The sequence below is a fragment of the Cavia porcellus genome, unplaced genomic scaffold (assembly GCF_034190915.1).
Source record: "Cavia porcellus strain 051 isolate PalLab524CR breed Dunkin Hartley unplaced genomic scaffold, mCavPor4.1 scaffold_12, whole genome shotgun sequence".
Lineage (NCBI taxonomy): Eukaryota > Metazoa > Chordata > Mammalia > Rodentia > Caviidae > Cavia > Cavia porcellus.
The window spans coordinates 31,333,331-31,353,503 of NW_026947495.1; the positions used below are offsets into that span (position 1 = coordinate 31,333,331).

At 32.8% G+C, this 20,173-nt stretch overlaps 1 protein-coding gene across 7 annotated transcripts in view; it reads right to left on the reverse strand.

Moving 5' to 3' along the window:
• Positions 1-20,173, reverse strand: part of Lrp1b (LDL receptor related protein 1B) — a 1,703,137-nt gene that overhangs the window by 631,267 nt on the left and 1,051,697 nt on the right. For 4 of the 7 annotated variants that reach the window (XR_010050782.1, XM_063259026.1, XM_063259025.1 and 1 more), the window contains exons 19-21: positions 12,729-12,779; positions 4,399-4,479; positions 2,754-2,921 (exon numbers count right to left, since the gene is read on the reverse strand). The exons of 1 other annotated variant lie outside the window; for it this stretch is intronic. Coding sequence is in view for 5 of the 6 variants with exons in the window: in XM_063259026.1 (XP_063115096.1) it covers positions 2,754-2,921; positions 4,399-4,479; positions 12,729-12,779 (300 nt within the window). In the remaining variant the exon portion in view is untranslated. The remainder of the gene's footprint in view (positions 1-2,753; positions 2,922-4,398; positions 4,480-12,728; positions 12,780-20,173) is intronic. 2 more of the 7 variants (XM_063259024.1, XM_063259027.1) reach the window with 1 other exon arrangement.

Sequence of the window (20,173 nt, forward strand, 5' to 3'; positions counted from 1 at the left end):
TAAGGGCAATATACTTCAAGTTTCCCATGTATTAATCACATTGATGATTCAAAACTTATTGCATTGTGGAGATATTTCCTTTTCAAAATGATGTCAGAGTGATTAACACAGAATATGAACTGATCAGTAATTTTCTGAGATGGAGATTATATACACGATGTTCCACCTTCAGGATTCTGTTGTTTCTTTCCTCTTAAAATTAGTTTAAGAGTACTTTTACCATTTGAAAACAGTATGAATGAACTGAAATCACATCATATGCTTTTCTTACCCAAGCAGTGTAAAGCAAAGTGCTGAACAATTATATGGTGAATTTGATTAATTTTGACAGGCAGTCTAAAATTCAAGCCAGAATCCCCTGTTCTTTCTTCCAAAGAAGGTTTTCAGACCAAATTATATATCTAATTGCATCAAATCTCTGCTTTACCTTGGCAAAGGCCTCAAAAATTCTGCACGTGTAAATGAGTTTGCTAATAAGCTTTACTAATTCTATGTTTCACCACTATTTTATAACTTCTTTATCAGAATACATAATCAAAACAGTGATGGGTAAACACTGAAAGTCATCACAGAATGTTGACTTTTCCAAATTCCTGTGCATTGCATTTACCATATAAAAGTTGTGATTTGTGGAAACAAGTACCATTTATAATGTGATAAAATAGTAATTCTATATGAAGTTTCCCTCATTCTCTTGCTTATTTTTTGCTATAGATTATCTCAATCATTTCCTTTAGTCTCACCTTAATGACATAAGGAATATATGGCATCCTATGATAATATGTCCTTGACTGTAATTCATTATTAAAATTGAGCTTCCCTGAAGACCACTAACACTATTTGCCACTGCTTCTACATAATTCAATCTAAAAAATAATCTACCCCCCAGATCCTACAAGAGGCGATGTAATTCACTATGGACATTCATGAGTCTAAAACAATCTTCTCAAAATTTCTTAATGTAAAATGGCTATTTTAACTTAGAGATAAACAGAAATAGACGAAAGGGATGGGATCTTGCTTCTGAGATGGAAATAAATTAACTTTGAGGCTATTTATATCTCATAACAATGTGTGGAGCATTGCCAACAGGCCACAGATGCACACCCCATCAGGAGCCTCAGAGACATCTGCCAGGTGAGGTAGATACAGATTAAACTTAATGTAGAAATGAATGTCAATCACCGCCCAGAAAGATATTTCAAGTTTTTTTTTTAACAGAAATAATTCTTCATATATAATTTGCTTTTCCAGCCAGATTAATCACCAGCAAAAATGTTCTAGTTCCCTACACTCATAGAATTGAGAGTAAAGACACAAGATAGAAAAAAAAAAAAAAAAGAAGAGAGAGATAAATGGGCCAGAAAGAAAATGAGAGAGAATATTAATCTTTTGTATAATGTAAGAAACATTAAACATTAAATAGTAACTTTATCTATACCTCATAACTTTAAATTTTTAGGTAAAATTGAATTAAATTATTTTTACATTAAACCTTATATTACCACAAAGTGTTCTTGATCACTTTGTTCTCATGATATTTCTTCCTATGTTTACAGCCCCAAAAAAGACACAAATCCTGCGAAGACCATTACACATGAACACTTATTTTTCATTCCTTCCTACCACAGGGTCATCTTTAAACTATATGAATTTGGATCATTTGTATTGTTATTGTAATCTAAGACACAGGTAGAACAAAAATCAAACACTGTGTGTTTCTGTGAATCACTCAGAACATTGACACAAACACCATTATATATATATATATATATATATATATATATATATATATATATATATAGTATGTTGAGGAAGGCAGCAAACAGACAAAGAAAGAGAGAATAAATAAGAGGAATTCAGGTAAAGAGAAAATACTCTAGAAATTGTCCATTGTAGAGGCTGTCAAATATTTGTAGACGACAGGCATATCTCCTGAGAAGCAGAAATTTCAACTTTACTTCCTGTCATCAGAATGCATTAATTCCCCCATTCCACCACATAGAAAACATTTGATATTTAGTCCATTTGTATAGTAGATATTTAAGCTACATGGGAAGCATTTTTCCCTTTTGTCTATCCCTTAGCCCTCCACAAATATTTGTGGAAATGAAAAAAAATATTCTTTCAATTTTTTAGCAGAAGAAATTTCTATCAAAGAACATTGACTACAACACTGATAAATGAGATGATTTTTCTACAATTTCCAGTACAATATCTAATATATTGTTCCTATGATGACTCAAACTTTGCCAAACAATGTAAATCCATGTTAGTGTCTGCCTCCTCATAGACGTGCTGAGAACAGTGGCCTTCATCTCTTTTTTCTCATTCACAAAATAAATCAGGGTAGATGTATCTCTATTTAATAAAATATTGTTTCAATTTTTAAGGAAAGAAATTTGAGGTTGATACAAGAGGAAAATTATCCCTATTTATTTTTTACTCCTATTTTGGATGGCCTTGAGGTGGGTAAAATTTTAAAAGATGTTAAGTAAACATCACATAAAATATCAATGTATAAGTGATCATTGAGATGAGAAAGCTGAGAAAAGAAAGCAAGTAGTGAGCATATATATATATACACACACACACACACACACACACACACACACACACATAATTTCATATAGTTCCACACGTGTATTTTGAATCAGAAGAGCAATGAAGTTTATATGTAATGATTCACTTAGAAGTGCTCCAAACATATATCAGTTTAGAATAAGGCTTTATAGATTTACAAAGCTGCTAACCTTCTTTGGTACAATTTGCTTGGGTTTCATCACTGAAGTCTCCACAGTCATTGTCACCATCACAGGTCCAATGTCCAGGGATACATCTGCCACTGGAACATCTGAACTGATTGTCAAAGCAAGCGTGAACGCAGCCCAATTCATCGCTCCCGTCTCCACAGTCGTCATCTGAGAAGAACCAGCAACATCAGGTAGGAAAAACTGATCCAGGAAGACAGGTTTGGTTTTTGTTGTTTTTATTTATAAAACATGTATCTTTTTTTTTTTTTTTTTCTGTATAGAGTTTGTTTTTGTCTTGGAAAAAAGAGACAATGATTCAGTGATCAATATTTCCCATGCCTAGTGTGAAAATTATTTTCAACTTGATACAGTTGATTGCTTCTCCTTTAGTTCAATATCAGTTCCTAAATTAAGGCAAAGCACAAGCACGACTGTAATAAAAGATGAATAAAAGGAAACAAGTCTCTTGGAAACTGCAATCAGTATAGGAGATCAAAGGTGAGGGAAGTGGGGGAAGGTAAGGAGAAATAAGAAGCATTGAAATATGCCACCTACAGGTGATGAGTACCCACAGTGATGTTACATGTCATAAATATAAGAATAATAACAACAAGAAAGCAAAGGAGAAAAGGAAAGAGACAAAGGAGGGAGGTGGGTGGAAATGGGCAAGGGACTGAGAAAGAAGTAATTTGTGTTATGTCCAAGGACCTACTCTTCAAGATTAATGCAATCTTTATGCGCTACCATTGTACTAATACAATTCAAATTTTAAAAGGAACGAATAAACTAAGAAAAATCACAGACTTTGGATTTTAAATCTTAACTTCTCTTTCACTCAGAAATAACTAATGACTGAATGCATCTATGCAGCATGAAAGAAAGGGAAAACAGTCATTTAGAAATTTCATGGAATGATACAAACGATGGCTTAATTATTACAGAAAATTATTCTTCAATCTAAAATCCCTATGCTCCAGAATTTATAGTTTTATCCTCCATTTGGTCCCTTCTTCTCCATTCTCCAACATGAAGACTTACTCGGCACTCCTGCTATAATACGTACCCACCATGCTTGTACTTCTACTTGGAAATTGTTGTACAATATGATTGGAAGTGATTCAGATTTTTATTAAAAATAATTGCAGGAGAGAGGAAAAGAATACGTGAAGAAAGAGATTAAAGTAAATGGCTGAAAATGCATTGAGTCATATAGTTCATTTGCTTTTGGAATAACTTAGCATAGTGATACAACTGAGTATGCGAATAACCATCACTTGTTCATAAAAGGCAAGGTGTCACTGTTGAAGCCATCTGGATGATTTGACAATATTTTCTGAACTAACTCATCCTCAGTTCCCATAAATGCTTTGGTGTATCTGAATTATCCAAGTCTTTTCTTAATCACCCCCTTTTATGTTTGTAGATTTAGGCTGTGTGCAACACGATACTTGAAAACAAGCTTCTTTCGTAGCCCCATGGGGCAAACACTGAACTCCATTATCCTCAGCACTAACCCCCAGCCATTTGTCTTAACCGTTTTTCATTGCTCTGCAAGCTTCTCTAACAAAGTATCTGTGATTGTAGCCAAGCAGCCCAGAGAACCAGGCCCCCAGTCAAATCTGTGGAGTGTGTATTTGGTACTTGCCAGCATCGCAGTGCCATTTGCTGCTAATGCATCTTCCATTTTTGCATATAAATTGAGTCAGTGGCTCACAAGTTGGGAATTCTGTGAAAGATAAAATAACATCCAATAGGAAACATGTTATTAATTATGCTTGACTGAATTTGCATCTCATTTACTAATGTAATTAGAGCTCTTCTCCTGTTCTCTATGAAGGCACTGAGGAAATGGTAGCTAATGGAATATAGTAACAGTACATTACTGAGGACTCATATTTTCAGTATATTTCAAAGGAGTGTTTCCCAGTGACTGGATGCATAAGCGGGTCACCTAATGCAGAATTATTTAGATTTATTACATTGTGAAGAAAAGTAAATAAAAATTAACTTTATGTACAGCAGGACTCAATTCCTAAACAATGAATAATAGTAGATGGTGTTTGATATACTGTTGCTGCCTTGGATTGCATTTATGCTTCAATAGAAAAAGTCTTCTGTGAACACAGAGAGAGAATAATACAGCTGGATCTAACTGTGGACTCAGACATATCAATATCATAAGGTGAAAGCAAAAATAAATTACCTCAACATTAGTTTAAACTTAAGTTTAGTTGGTATTACTTACAAAACTTTTGTAAATATGAATTCTGAGTCTAAAGTAAGAACAAAACATGAAAAAATAGCAAAGAATGGGATTTTAAAATGAAAATATATGCAATTAAATAAACATCTTTTTTATCCTTAGATAAATATAACAACAAAAAGCATAGAATAGAACAGAAAAGGGCTTTTGGAAAATACAGATGACAACACTGGCATAAGTCAATCATCAATACTGATTTTTAAAATGTAATAGTTACCACAGAAATATATAATTGCTAAATAAATCATCCAAATGTTTTGAGTAACTCAATAGTATTTACCAGTAAAATATTTTGTTCATCTTATTTCACACACAGAGCAATTCACCTAGTATTTTAAGAATTGTTCAACACCCTTCATTTAGCTACCAAGTTAATAAGCTTGGAATCATAAATCTTCACACACTACAGCTTACTTAACAGATATTGAAGAAATTCTTAAAAAGAAAAAGAAAAAAAGAATATATCATTTCATTCATATAAAGGAATAGATAAGAAATACTCTTCCTCTGACAACTGAAGCCAAAGACATTTTGTAGCAAGGTTTTTTTTTTTTTTTAAATCTTTAAGATAACTCCCCTAGAATTGCAGAATAAATTTGATAGAAGACAGCATGTTTTCAAATTATGTTTTGTAAGTTGTCTTGGGATTATCTAAGATATCACAGGGCTAAGCCAGTTGGAATTCAGTGCTAAACTATAAACAAATGTAGTTATCCTTTACCTATACATCTATAATTCTGTTTACCTATAAGCTATGTATATATGCACCTGTGGTTTTAATTTTTGAGTTTTGTACACTAACTTGTTTTAGGAAATTATGTAAAAAATAAAAATGTATTTTATAGTTTAAAAAACTAAAACTACAGTGTTGATTATGTCCAAACATTTTAGTCCTAAGGCAACTGACATTCAGAAAATGTTAGGCTCTGCTAATGTTATAGGTATCACCATGAGAAAAAAAAATTCTTATAATTCAATTTTTAAATTCAGCATTTATTCTTCTTTCTACCATACTCTATTCCTAATTTCTTCTCTTGTTTTCACTTACAAATCACAAATGTATTCAAACTATTTTTGTATACTCATATTTTAGTATATATTATATATAAAAATTAAACATTTTCAAAAATATTTATTATCCAGAGTAATACTTCTTTAAGTTTATCAGAAATGTGTCTCAAAAATAGTTGCATTACTGCACATTTGGCTCACAAGATTTTGTCCAGTTCTAGTCATTAAATTTACATAATTTTATAATTGTTGATATTGCTATCACTTGAAATGTTTTAGATAATTTGTTTGGTTTTTTTTGAGACAGGGTTTTGTTGTGCAATTCTGGCTGGACTTAAACTCACTTTGTAGCCTTGCTGAGTTTGGACTAGCAGTGATCCTCCTGCCTCAGCCTCCTATGTGTCACCACTGCCAGTCAGAATTACTGGCATGCACCACCACACCTGACTAAATATTATTATTAAATTATTTAGCAGAATCAACTTTTTATTAACTTTTATAGTGAAGATTGTACCAAGATTAGCCTAAATATTTTTTTCAAACACAGCTATATCTGATCGACTCTGAGAGTTTGAGAACTTTACATTGTACTTTTACCAGTGGTTCTGTTCAAAATTAGGACACAAAGTGTCTTTTTAGTACTTCAGTTAATAGAAGCTTCTAGAAGGATTTGTATTTTTACTTTAAAAATACTATTATTACTAGTTCTTTTATTGTGCTATAGGGGTGATGGCGGTGGTTTTGTTATAATTTTGATGCTGAAGGTTAATTCAAAACTTTCACATAAAGCTAAATCTCCATCTTTTTTAAATTCTCAGTTTTAAACAGTGTTTCACCATTTTGCCAAATTGGACTCAAACTTGTAATTCTCTTGACTTTCAATCTCTCAAAACACTGGGATTTCAGAAGTACACTACCATAATAGCTAACCAATGGTTTTTTCAATCTCATAAAATTATTTTAATTTAAGTTTGAAGTCCATGTTTGCCAGATATAATGGTTACATTCTTGGTGTGGAGCTGGTGCGTGTGTACAACACATATTAACTCTTTTTATATCTCCTTCGCTTCCCCTCCACTTCCTTCTAGCTCAAGGTCTCTCCTCATATGCAAAAGATTTATCTACCTTTTCCCATTATCTAATGTTTATCTTGCCCTTCAATTTATTTATACTTTGTGTTTCTCATACAAGAGAAGCCATACAACACTTAAACTCGTATGTTTGATTTATTTCACTTGACATTATGGTCTGACAGTACATCCATTTTCCTATAAATGAATCAAATTTATCCTGCTTTACAGCAGAGTAGTACTCCACTATTTGACAGAAATATCAGGATTTTTATCCATTCATCTAGTGATGGACATACAGGCTTTTCCCAATATTTAGCTAGTAGAAACTGTGCTGCTACAAAAAATGGGTATGTATATATCCTTATAATATTATGTCTTTAAATCTTTTGGGAGACTACTGAGGAAAATAGCTGAGTCAAAGGGGGTTGCTATTTTTAGATTTTTGAGTAATCTCCGCACTGATTTCCTTAGAGGTTATACTAGTTAATGTCACCACTAACAATGTAAAAAAGTTCCTTTTACCCTGCAACCTCACCAACATTTGTTATTCTTTGATTTCTTGTTGATAGTAAAGCTTTATGGTATTAATAAAGGTATGCGAGTTTGGAAACAGGAGAATGCAGTATAAACTGCAACCTTAAACTACATGATACGAGGAGGAGAGTGAGAAAAGGGCAAATGATCATACTGAAGTTAAAGGGATGCTTAGTGAATCAGGAAAATATAACAGAAAAAAGTCATGACAAGCAGGGGACTGAATAAAGGAGAAAATAAAAGTTGCATGAAGAATAAAAGACAGAGAAAAAAATTAACAGGAAAGAAGGCAGAGGAAGAGGAGGAAAAAAGAACACAGCAGAAATACTGAAGAAATAAAAACAGGTAAGAAATCCAGAAAAAGAAAAGAAAAGGAAATAGAGAAAAAAAAAAGCAAGAAAAATGGATGAGGAAAAACATTCTAAATTTCAATAAACTCCTGAAAAACAAAAAAAGCAAGGACACCACACACACACACACACACACACACACACACACACACACACATACGTGCACAAATACTATCATTAAAAAGAAAGGCAAAAACAGTTTCTCTGTATTATTTTGTTTGTTTGCTGCTGTTGTTATTTTTCTGTGACAGGGCCTCAGCGTATAGTTCATAGTATGGTTCAGAATTCACTATGTAGTCCAGCGTGGCTTTGAACTCACAGCAATCCTCCTGCCTCAGCCTTCCCAGTGCCACCACTTCCAGCATTTCTCTGTGACTTGAATCTTTGGGGTTTTTTCTCAGAATGTACACTTTTGGGGCAGTGTCCAAGATAAGATGTATACATTTGTTCTCACACTTTTAGGTAAACAAGGCAATTAGACTCCTGATCCCTGATGGATGTGCACATTTAACAGATAGTCGCCCAAGGGCATCCATGCTGCAACTTTCAGAGCCAAAGCAACTCAGTCCGAGGCTCGCCTCTGGCCGTGGAAGTATGGTTTGTGTTCTTCAGCTCCTGATTCAGGGGGTCTTTTTCCACCCCATTCTCTAGCTGTCAGCTGCCTCCTGTGACAGTCTCTCACCCAGTCACTCTGGGAATGTAACAGTAGGAGTCCTGGTGTCAAGTAACTGCTCAGTGTCCCAGAGTCAGACAGTCAGACTTTCCCCAGAATAACGTCTGATCAAGCACTCTCTCCAGCAATCTGGCCAGGGCGATGGAGGGAGCTTGTGGTAGTGTCACTCCCAGCTGCTACCCATAGAAGGAGGCCCTGGAAGCAGAGAGCCACTATAGCCTTGCAGATCTCAGCCCCTGATACTCCAGTCTGTTCCTCTGCAAGATTTCTCCCTGAGGAAAAATTCTCCCTTTCACTGTGAATCACAATCTCTACCTAGACTTAAGTGTCCACAGAGAAAATGCAGAGGATCCCTTCTCTTCTCTGTGTTTAGTACTGTTCAACTGCCTTTTTTTTTTTTTTGTCTTCATGGGGGAGGGGATTAATCTGCTATGTTTTTATCGTTTGTTTGTTTTCTTTTCTTTTAATTGGTTAAGGGCTGTTTCTGCATCTGTTGGGATCATTGTGTCTTATTTGTTATTGCTTTTGTTCTTGTCATGTGTATTTACAGATTTCTGGATATTGAACCATCCTTTCATTCCTAGGATGAAGTCTATTGTTCATGATGTATCATCTGTTTGAAGGTTTATAGGATTCTGTTTGTCATATCTGATGGAGGAGTTTTGCATCTCTGTGCATCACAGATATTGATTTGCAACTTTCATTTTTATTTGGGTCCTTGATTGGTTTTTGAATTATAGTACTACTAGTTTTCAAAATGCATTTTGAAGTACTCCATCTTCTTTGGTTTCATTAACTAATTTGAGGTATAATTGTGTTATGTACTCACTGAAGTTCTGATCTGATTCTGCTGTAAATCCACCAAGTGATGGTCTTTTATTATTTGGCAATTATTTTTTTATGTCTTTGGTTTTATTACCTGTTAATATATTTTTTTAAGTTTTGAGATTTCTTGTTCAGTTTTGGTAATTTGGTAATACATGTAAGAATCTGTTAATTTCTTTAAGATTCCAATTTGTTGGAATATAATTTTTCATAGTATCTACTGGTAATCTTTGGGATTTCAAACTTGTTTATAAGACTTTGTTTTTGATTTCCTAATTGAATTGATGTGGGTTTTTTCTTATTTTAGTAAGTTTATCAACAGCTTTCTCTCCGTTCATGCATTCTTTCAAAGAATCTGCTCTTCAATTCATTGTTTGCATCAGTATATTGTTAGTCTCACTTTCACTAGTTTCCTTGCTGATATTTATGATTTCCTTCCTTATCTGGAATTTGGATTTCAATGTTCGTTGTTTTTCTGGTGCCTTAAGGTGATGTTTTTTTAAACAGTGATCTTTTTAAGTTAAAAGTCTTTTATCTCCCATAGGTCATGACAAACTATGAGTCCCATAAAGTAGTAGTAAAATAAGAACAAGTAAATTTTTCGTAATACCAGTGGCTTATTATTGTGAATTCTAAAAGTGAAATATAAAAATCAGAGGGTTGAACATTCATCCCTAATACAGTGATATAAAAGCAAATCACCACTGGAGTTGATAAAAACTATGCCTTGTGTTCAGCAATCTGGAAAAGAGAGTTTTCCAGGACACTCTGCAGGGACAGGCAATGGAAGTTTCCAGATGCGGGTCATCTTTAGCATCAATAGCTTATCCAGTTAATGAGATAAATGTCTGTTATTTCATAAAGAACATGGGGAAACAGTGGTAGTCTTACTCTAGAACTGGAAAATAATACAAGGAAGGTAAAGGTTATATCGAAAACCATGTATGCAGCAACCCAACACATACTCTTTTATATAATAGTAAGGATTAGAAAACAATAGGAAATTTCACCAAGCCATGCTTTCATCAGTACTCCTAAGAAATTTTCATTTGTTACAAGACCAGATTATGAGGACTCATGTTCATGTTTCAAGAGTCAACATGAATGTGGTTCAAAATTCTATTTTTCTTTGATAAATAATAAAATTTAGTGTTTGTAAGTTTTAATGTGACATGAATTGGGAGCTTCAAAAAGGTACAGATTCTAGTTTTGATTCAAATAAGTAAACACTGAAAAGTAGAGTTAAGGATGAGATGTGATTTTTAAAAATAATATTACATATTTTGAATCTATAAGTTAACTAACATTTTAAGGATTATTTTTAAATATAGGAGCATATTACACAACATCATAAGCCTAGTAAAACAAATAAATCATCCTGTATCTCTGGAAACTTCTAAAATACAGTGATATTTCATTGGCTGGAAATTTGGTACATGAGCTTAAGACTGCTTTTAGCTGTTAAATTTCTACTCTTAAATAAAACTGTCATAAAAGTAAAGAATTATCTTCCAATGGTTAAAAATATTCCCAGAAAAAAACAAATGAATCTATAGTTCAGTGCATCTTCAACCTCTTAGAAGACAATTATATCTCTTGAACACATAAGTACACAGATTAAACAAATAAATAACTGTGTATTATAACTTGTTCAGATTTTGCTGTACATTTAATTGCTTGCATTTATTTATTATGTCAGTATTTTAAATCTAATTTAGCTCATAAGGCATGCAAAATACTATGAAGGAAAAATAAATTAAGAAGTAGAAAATAGGAGAGGTTAAATTACTAAATAGAACAAAGATATTTTTGTAAAGATATATGTTACTACTGTTTTATGACAATTATATTCTTAAAGTAGTGTGATATTGAGTAAATCACTCAATCCTCTTTGGTCACAGATCTTTGATTTATAATATGATCTCACTGGTCCTGTAAATCATAAAGATGAGAAGTCTGAAAAAAGATCGCCTAGACACACAACCACTTGAAGGCATTTAATGTGGCAAAAATAGGGTTTAGCGCCTCAGTGTAACCTGGGGTTATGAGTATCCCACCAAAGCACAGTGGTAGAGCCAACACAGAAATATTAAAGTTACCTTGACTTTTCCACCTATTACTCAGTAAAGTGTGCAGTACTTTTTAGGATGATTCACATCAAATATTTTAAAATATAGGTCCTTTTATTCTTACTAATGTAAAAAAGTACAGTAATATTAATACTTTGGTATTTTATCAGCAATATAATAAGTACCCAATTGAACATGTTGTGTTCTAGAAAGCATTTATAAGTATTATTTGTTCATAAATTCAACTAAAATGAGTCTCATACACCTTTGCCACCAATACTGTATATGATGTATATTGCTCTGCACTATCTCCTGTCTCTTCTATGCCACTATTGCTTGTCCTCTTGCTTCTGGGCATCCTGGGCTCTGACTGAACACTACTACCGTACACTGTGTCTCTGTACAATGAGCACACAGCACCATAGCTGTGGGTATGCTTAGCAGACACATGAGCTACTTCTGCAATTTGCTTGCATACGTGAATGCTTTTAATGAGAGTTTGTGAAAGTTTGCAACTCAAAATTCCATAAATCAGGGGCTTACAGTATCAGGGGATTGGGAAATAATAGAATCAGGTTATATCATGTACAGGTAAAAATTCTTTATGATGAATGTGATCTTTATGTATATTTACATGTACCAATAAAATCTGATTAAAAAAGAGCAATAATGTCATTTCATTATATACATTTTCTCCCAAAATAAATAAAACCCTTTTCAAATAAAGTTGACATTTACATTTCTATACCAATGTTAATTTAAAGTTGAAAATAGTATTTGAATACTTCATTTTGTTTCAATTATTTGTGTTGTTAAAATAACACTGTGAATTTTTATAATAAATATTTAAAGGTTATAATCTTATCTTTCTTTATTGTGAAAGTATTCTTTGACTTTGAATCTTCTTAAAGTCATAGAACACTTAGATTACTTAATTGATACTGAAAAAGAAAAATTATGATCAAAATAGCTCATATGCTATCATGATACAAATACAATGAGGCAGAGGAAACTATGTTTTATCCTGATAGTTACTTCAAATTCACAAAATATTTAATATAGATTGTTAAAAATATTTTATTGCTGTAGGTAGTATACTCAATGTATCTATTACATACTTCATTTAAATTTTATTGGCAATTTATACATATACCAGTTTGTAAATTTCAGATGATACCTTTTTGTCTCAGAGTAGGAATTTTTGTAGGTTTTTCTGCTTGTTTCTGCCCTAAAGGAATATATAAGTAAATAGTTATTGAAGTCTCAGACAACAAGTTGTTACATTTGCTTAAGATCACTTAGTTCATCTGCAAAATACATGAAGTTAGCACATATTTTGAATGATCAAGAATATGGAAAATATATACAATTCATATTAAAATAAGTGCAAGGGTAAGAATATTATGGGAGTTCAAGGTTAAGAAAATTATTGAAGAAAACAGCATACTTTGATATAAGAATATATCATATAACTAGAAAGTGGCTCAGTAAAATTTGAATATTAGTCTAGCTGATGTTACCATGCTGATCACTATCAACATCTTTAAAAGAATATTATAGCACAGAAACATTTGGAAATTTGTTTAAATTTAATTCTTCATTCAATGGTTTTTCTTCATGAAAACTCTAATTTTGATTTGTACCTGCATACAGATAGATATGTATATAGATGCAGATATAGATAGAGTTATAAATATTGATATATAGATGCATACATGCTTTGTGTACTGGAAAATAGTGTTTTTAACATTATACCTATTATAGAACTATACATAATATGAGAATATAATTGGTAGTGAGAGAATTGGTGCTTACATAGGACAGATGTTAAGAGGTTCAATATATTGAAGACTTTTTAGAGAAAATTATGTGTGAGCAGTATATTACAAACTGTCTTAATTTTATAGCTGTCAACCCTATTATTATATATAATATGATGTATAAAAAGCATGGACTTTGCAAAGAGATAAACCAGTTTAAATCTTGACCTTATTACTAATTAATGTGATGCCTTGGCAGTTACTTAACATCTCAACCCCCAAATTCTTCATCTGTAAAATAAATGAGAAAACTACTTCGAAAGCTTTATTCGCTGAAGATATTATATTGAGCTAGAATTCTAGTCTGTAGAGACAGATCAGCTGAATGGAAAAATGGAGTAACAAAAGCAATAAAGTAGATCAAGGTAACAGAAATATAATTTTCAATATACTTTTTTCTCATAACTTACAATTGAAAATGGAACATCATCTGGAATATGGCAACAAGAGTGATTTTCATAAATATTTGATAAATACCATTATAGGTGATAGAAAAATGTCCCTTTAATATAATAATTTTTTCACCTCAAGGAGGATGTAAAAACACTGTGAATTCATCTGAGATGATTTTTCAAATATTGAATGCTGTTTATTTTCTGGGCTAGTGATATGCTGTGCTATTCTCTCATCATGCTTAGAAATGACATTGAATCACATTTTCCAATCCATCATAGGATCATGAAGGGACCCAACAAATACTTTACTGTGTTCAGTGTTGCCAGGACCTTTGGATACAAGCTTTTAACAATTCATGTAAGATATCTCATACTTTATTATAAAATTAGTTTTAGGTGATTCTGCCTTTCTGTAGGCCTACGTACGTGTACCTAGCAGATTTCAATTAGGCTATAAAAAGGCATGATTTCATTAGGCTAGGAGTATTATATACATTTTGGCCTAAATTTTGTTAAATTTATGATACATGGAGTATAATTCTATCATTAAGTTAAGGAGTATCTTTATAAGACATTATTGTAACACGCAGAAGTGTCAAAACTAATTTTAAGTTGCTAGCTATTGCTTCTTAGAAAAACTGACATAAAAGCTACTATGAATGATATGTTCAAGTTAGATAAGAAATATTGGAGGGGAAAGCTTTTAGAATGTGCCAGAAACAGAGATAGATATCTGTGAAAACCCAGAATTAGGAATACATAAAATAATGAATAAATTGAAAACATTTCGGAATGGTTGCAAAAGGGTACAAAACAGAAGTGGTGAAATAGCCTTGGAAGACGGATTTCTAAAGCCTACTTAGATGACAAAGTCTTAGAAGTCAAAGAGAACATCCAGGGAGTGTATACAGAATGTGACTGACAGTGATGCCAGGAAAGAACATTGAATAGCTCTGTAAGTATGAATTGGAAATGCTAGGTAAAATAACAACCAATATTTTAATACATGATTGAATGCATAAATAAAATGTAAATATTCAAAAGCCAGAAATGTAGTGCTGGAATTAGAAATGAGTAGAATATAATAAGTACTTTGTGTATATGAATGTGTTTGTACTCTAAACTTACATTAGTCTATATCATGAATACATATATATATATATATATATATATATATATATTATATTTGCATCAAAACAAAGGAAAAGAAAGCTGAATTTATAAGGTAGATGCTTAGGTATTAATGCCAATATGGAGCAGAGGACAATTTTTAGTTTCATATAAAGTCCTGATCCTAACATCATCCCAGCACGCTTGCAGTTCAATCCCGAAGTACAGGGGTAGGTTAGATGACACCTCCTAGTACACCTCCATGTATCAACCTAAACCATGTGTGAAAAAAAAATTGTGTCCCTGAAAATCTGTAATCATGAAATGACCAGAAGCTTGTGCACTCCAAAATTCAACAAACCTCAAACTAAAATTTAAAGTACAATTAATCCAAGCTTCTAATAATTGAGAGTACACAAAGGAGCCACAAATGAGACAATATTTTCAAAATTCAACACAATGGATGTACACAAAATTAAAAACTATAGAAAGAATAAATAAGGTAAAATATAATGAGTAAAATTCAGCAGACTTAATAAATGACAGTAGTCATTTCACAAAATCTTCAGTTACTTAAAAGTTTCTTTTTCTGTAGAGACTATAGATTGAAATTTGACAGGTAGTTTAAAGTCAATTAGATATTGAAAAGATAAAAATTGAAATAAAAACCATGTAAAAAGTGACTCTAAGAAAACAGGCAAGCATTAAAAAGAAGCAAATAGCATACTTACACTGTAAAAATGAAGTTATATCATAAACTATAAATTAATATAGTTAGGAATTACAGGAGTAAAAATTCCAAAGAAATTGCTATTGCTGCAGTTTAAAAATTAATAACAATTTAAATGAAATGAAGAATCATGGAAGTTAAGGTAAAATTATGTAACATTCAAGTAATAAACTCAGAAAACATGAAGATAAATAAGGCCTACAATATTCAGAGAAAATTTCTTAGAAATTTCAAGAATTTATGAAAGATATAGCCTCAGATAAAAGAACTGCAATCTATCTGAAGATAAGTGCAAAAGTAATTTACATACAGAACTTTAATGAAACATGTAAACAGAAAAAACAAACTCATAAAAGTTGAACTTACCTGTAACTAATAGGTGGTATTGAATCCGGAAGGAAACAATCTGTAAGTATCTTTTATGATTATCTCAAATATCCCCCCAAAGCCACATGCACTCACAGAGGTGACTTTTCAGAGGTAGCTAGATCCTGGATGTACAGTGTGTGAATGTAAGTTAAGTGTGTTTCAAAACTAAGTTGGTCTACCAATTGAGTTAGTGTACTTCTGAATGTGGATGATGGGAAGTCCAGCCTGGATAGAGGATGAACCAACCAAGCAGCTTATAGCCTGAATGGAAATAAACTGAAAAGGATTCTTGGTGATCCTTCCTGCTGACTTGCCATGGACTGTTTCTTCCCTGCAAGGCCCTGCTGCCACACTGCTCTGCTTTGGAGCCAGCTGACAATGAACTAAAGCTACTACACCCTGTGAGCTACATAACTTGTGTGTTTTAAGTATTTTCTTCCAGCACTGTGGAGAGTAACTAACAGTCATATTAGTATCTGAAAAGTGAGGTTGTTTCTGTGACTGATCATGTGATTTATAAGCCCATTAAAGTAATGGACAGGAAGACATTGACAAAGTTTGGGGAGCCATATCATACTATGAGCAGAGGTTGATGGGAGATTATATTCAGAGCTGAGAAGACCAGAGCGTTGATAGAAATACACCTAGTAAATAAATTTTCATTTGAAAATAAGAACTGTACTAGCAGTTGAACTTCAGAGCATGTTGTGGTATATATAGGCAGGAAATTTTTCAAACTTTTGCCTGTGTCCAGAGACATGTCAATGGAGTAACTGAGTGATGGAAGAAATTTCTAGGCAGTCCAATGTTGAGGCAGTGGCATTGCTATCTTTTGGGGCTGTAAACCAATCTATGTTAAGAATCCAAAGCAAATGGATGAGAAAAATGATTTTAAAAGTTTTGAGTTTGGTCTGAAATGAACTTCAGTAAAGTGTCAGCCTGCCAAGATGGAACAAGGAATTTGGTTTCTGACAAGATTTATATTATAAAGGCAAGTACTTTGAAACTAAACAATAAAAATGATGATCTGAGACCATCACAAGAACCAGAAGGACTCCAGCCTCTGCAGCCTCAAAATGTAAAGCTGAAAGACTTTACTTTTAGAAGAAAACCCCAGAGCACAATCTTCCAAAATGGTTTCAACCTGGAGAATATGTTCCTCTGGATTGGGTTCATAGTATTTAGCAACACAGGCACTACAATGCCTACAGCCAAGAGAACGAAGCCTGTCTGCTGTTCTAGCTGGTGACAGACATTGAAATCACTCCCATGGTGCTGGTCGACACACACAGAGAATACAAGATTTGTGGAGTTCAGAAACTTCCATCCATATTTCTTAGGAAGTTATGGGAAGCCCAGCATTTTTCTAAAAAGGTTGAGTGTGAAGTTGTATGAAGAAGGGAAGATCCCAGAAGGCTGAAGTCAAGAGTGTGGATCTTCTCAGGAAAGTCACAGAGTGAGCAAGAACATGGGCTAAGAGAGAAGTCATGAGAGTGACAATCACTGGCAGTGCCATGGTGATGAACCCCCAAAGCCCTTTTGGGTTCACATCTTTTGACAGATTGCTGTGGGTGCTGACCATGGAACCTATGTTCCATGGGATGTAATGTTTGCCTTGTTGATCTTTGTTCTTGCTTTGCCCCTTTTATTCTTGTCTCAGTATTTCTAACATTTTGGATTGGAATGTATTTTTTGTGTTAGTGTATACTGCAAATGTTTAATTTTCTTTTTATCTTTTCAGGGGCTCAAAATTAAGAGTCTGCCTTAAATCTCAGAAGAATACTTGAAATTGGACCTTTCAACAATGCTAAAACTACTAGGAATTGGGCAAATTTGAGAGGTACTTTGCACAAATTTACGAGCATCTTTTGTGGGATGGGGCAGAATGTTATAGTTTATATCTAAAATGTCCCTCCAAAGCCTAATGAGCTCATAAATGGGCTTTATCAGGTAGCTGGATATAATGTGTATGAGTATACACCACCGATTGGCTTACTATAGTGCAAAATTGGCTTACTACAGTCCACCGATTGGCTTGCTGTAGTTGTGAATGAAGATAATAGGAAGACCATTCTAGGTATGGGTGGCACTAGCCAACAGGCTTGTAGCCTAAGTGGAATGAAAAGGGAGAGGCTCTTTGCTGCTTGCTGCTTGTCCTGTTTTGGACTATCACTCATGTGTCATTCCACTCTACCATGCTGCCCAGCCTTGGACACTGGCAGCTATGGATTGAAACCTCTACCAACTATGAGCCTAAATGAACTTTTTCACCTTCAATTTGTGGATTTGGGGCATTCTGTTCCTGGAATGAATAAAGTAACAATGATACAGACCCAAAAAGAGAAGTGAGTTTTTAGAAATTAGATTACTTGCTTTCTCAAAGAAAATAGTGAAAGAATAGATGAGATTAGTCAGAGATAGAAGAGGGAGAAATGCTGAAGGAAAACAAACAAAAATCTTGTCACTGAAATCAAGAGGAAAACATAATTTAAAGAGGCCACAAAGTCAAGGGCTGATTAGATACACTACTGACAAACCAAAGTGCTGTAGTCAGATTAGAACTTTTAAAAAGTCCTGTTTAAACTTGGTAACATGTTTTAATGTAGTTTAATGTAGTTGAGGGACACATAAAATTTTATATAATTTTTAAAGAAATTCAAATGTGAGAAATATAAGAATTAACATTATAGCAAATGAGATAAATAGAATCAAAGGACAGTTATGTTGATGGTTATCATCTCTGAGAGGGAAATTAAATGTATATAATTATTTAAAGGAAGAAAACAGTTAAGTAAGAACTGAAAATAGAAGAGAGCTACAAGTTGCCTTTTTAATTTCTTTTTTATTATTTTTAAAATTTTTTCAGAAGGGTAGGATTTTTAGGTCAGCAGAAAAATTTTCAAATCCAAAAATGAATTTATATTCATAGTGCTATTTTTCTTGACAAATAAAACCATTAGCTTTAGAAATAAAACTATATTCAATTTAATCCTAAAGAATGAAATCAGATATTCATGTCAAGGAAAGATTAATGAAATGAACAGCCTTAGTAAATTAAAAAAGTTCAACATAATGTGGCTAATTAAATCAAAATGATTAAATTTTTTTCCAAGTTCTAAGTATATGTGAAGTGTTTTAAGTATATGTAATCATTTATTTTAGGACTATGTTTCACTTCTCTTTTTAGTGTGCATACAACACTATATCTTCCAACAAAAAAGGAATAAGACAAAATTGTTTTGAAAAGAAAACCTTTTAAAATTATAGAAATGTAAAAATAAAATGATGTATAGCCTTTTCTCACGTTCTCTTTCTAATCCATACACTACAGTTATTAACTTTAGATGTATAAACAGAATAAATAGACAGTTTGGTGCCTTGAAATAGTAGCTAGATTGCCTGAAATGCATTTATTTATTTATTTTTCCCAATTTGTTTTGCTACTTTAAAAATTACCATTATTTATTTATTTGACACAGAGTCTCACTATGCAGTCCAGGCTGGCTTTAAACTTGAAATCCTCCTTTCTCGGTTTCCAACATGCTAAGATTACAGGTTTATGCCAACCAACCCTCTTGAACACATGACTAATAAAAGTAGACTTTTTCGAATTGCTATATATTCTGACTTTCTGGAGCAAAACAATAGTTTTGGATTTTTTTTCTCTCACCATGGTTATTTTGTTAACAGCAGTTCACAATTCTAATATTTTGTCTAATATTTTATATAGGTAATTATTTTTCTTTCAAATACAAGGAAAGCAAAACATGCAAGAGAAAGAGATATAAATAGACATTCCAATGGATCATTGTTAATTTAAACAGCACCTGAGTTTTGGTTATACAGTAGCTCTAGACAACTGCATCAAGATATTCTGTCTCTATGATTATAAACTATTATTTTTTTACCATTACATTGCTTGTTTGGTTGTTTCTGTTAGTGCTATTTTTTTTGAAATACTGGGAACTGAATTTAGACTTCTCACATGTTAGGCAAAAATCTACCATTGAGATATATTTCCTGTCCCATAGTGATTTTTAAGGTGCCACTTTTGTTCATTCTAGCTACAAACATTTCCTCTCAACTGTATGAAAAGTTGCCATGCAATCAAACTGTCACTGAGCTTCACACTACCAGATTTTGACTGAAAATGAGAAATCATGGTGTCACTAAGTATATGGAATCAGACATCACTATA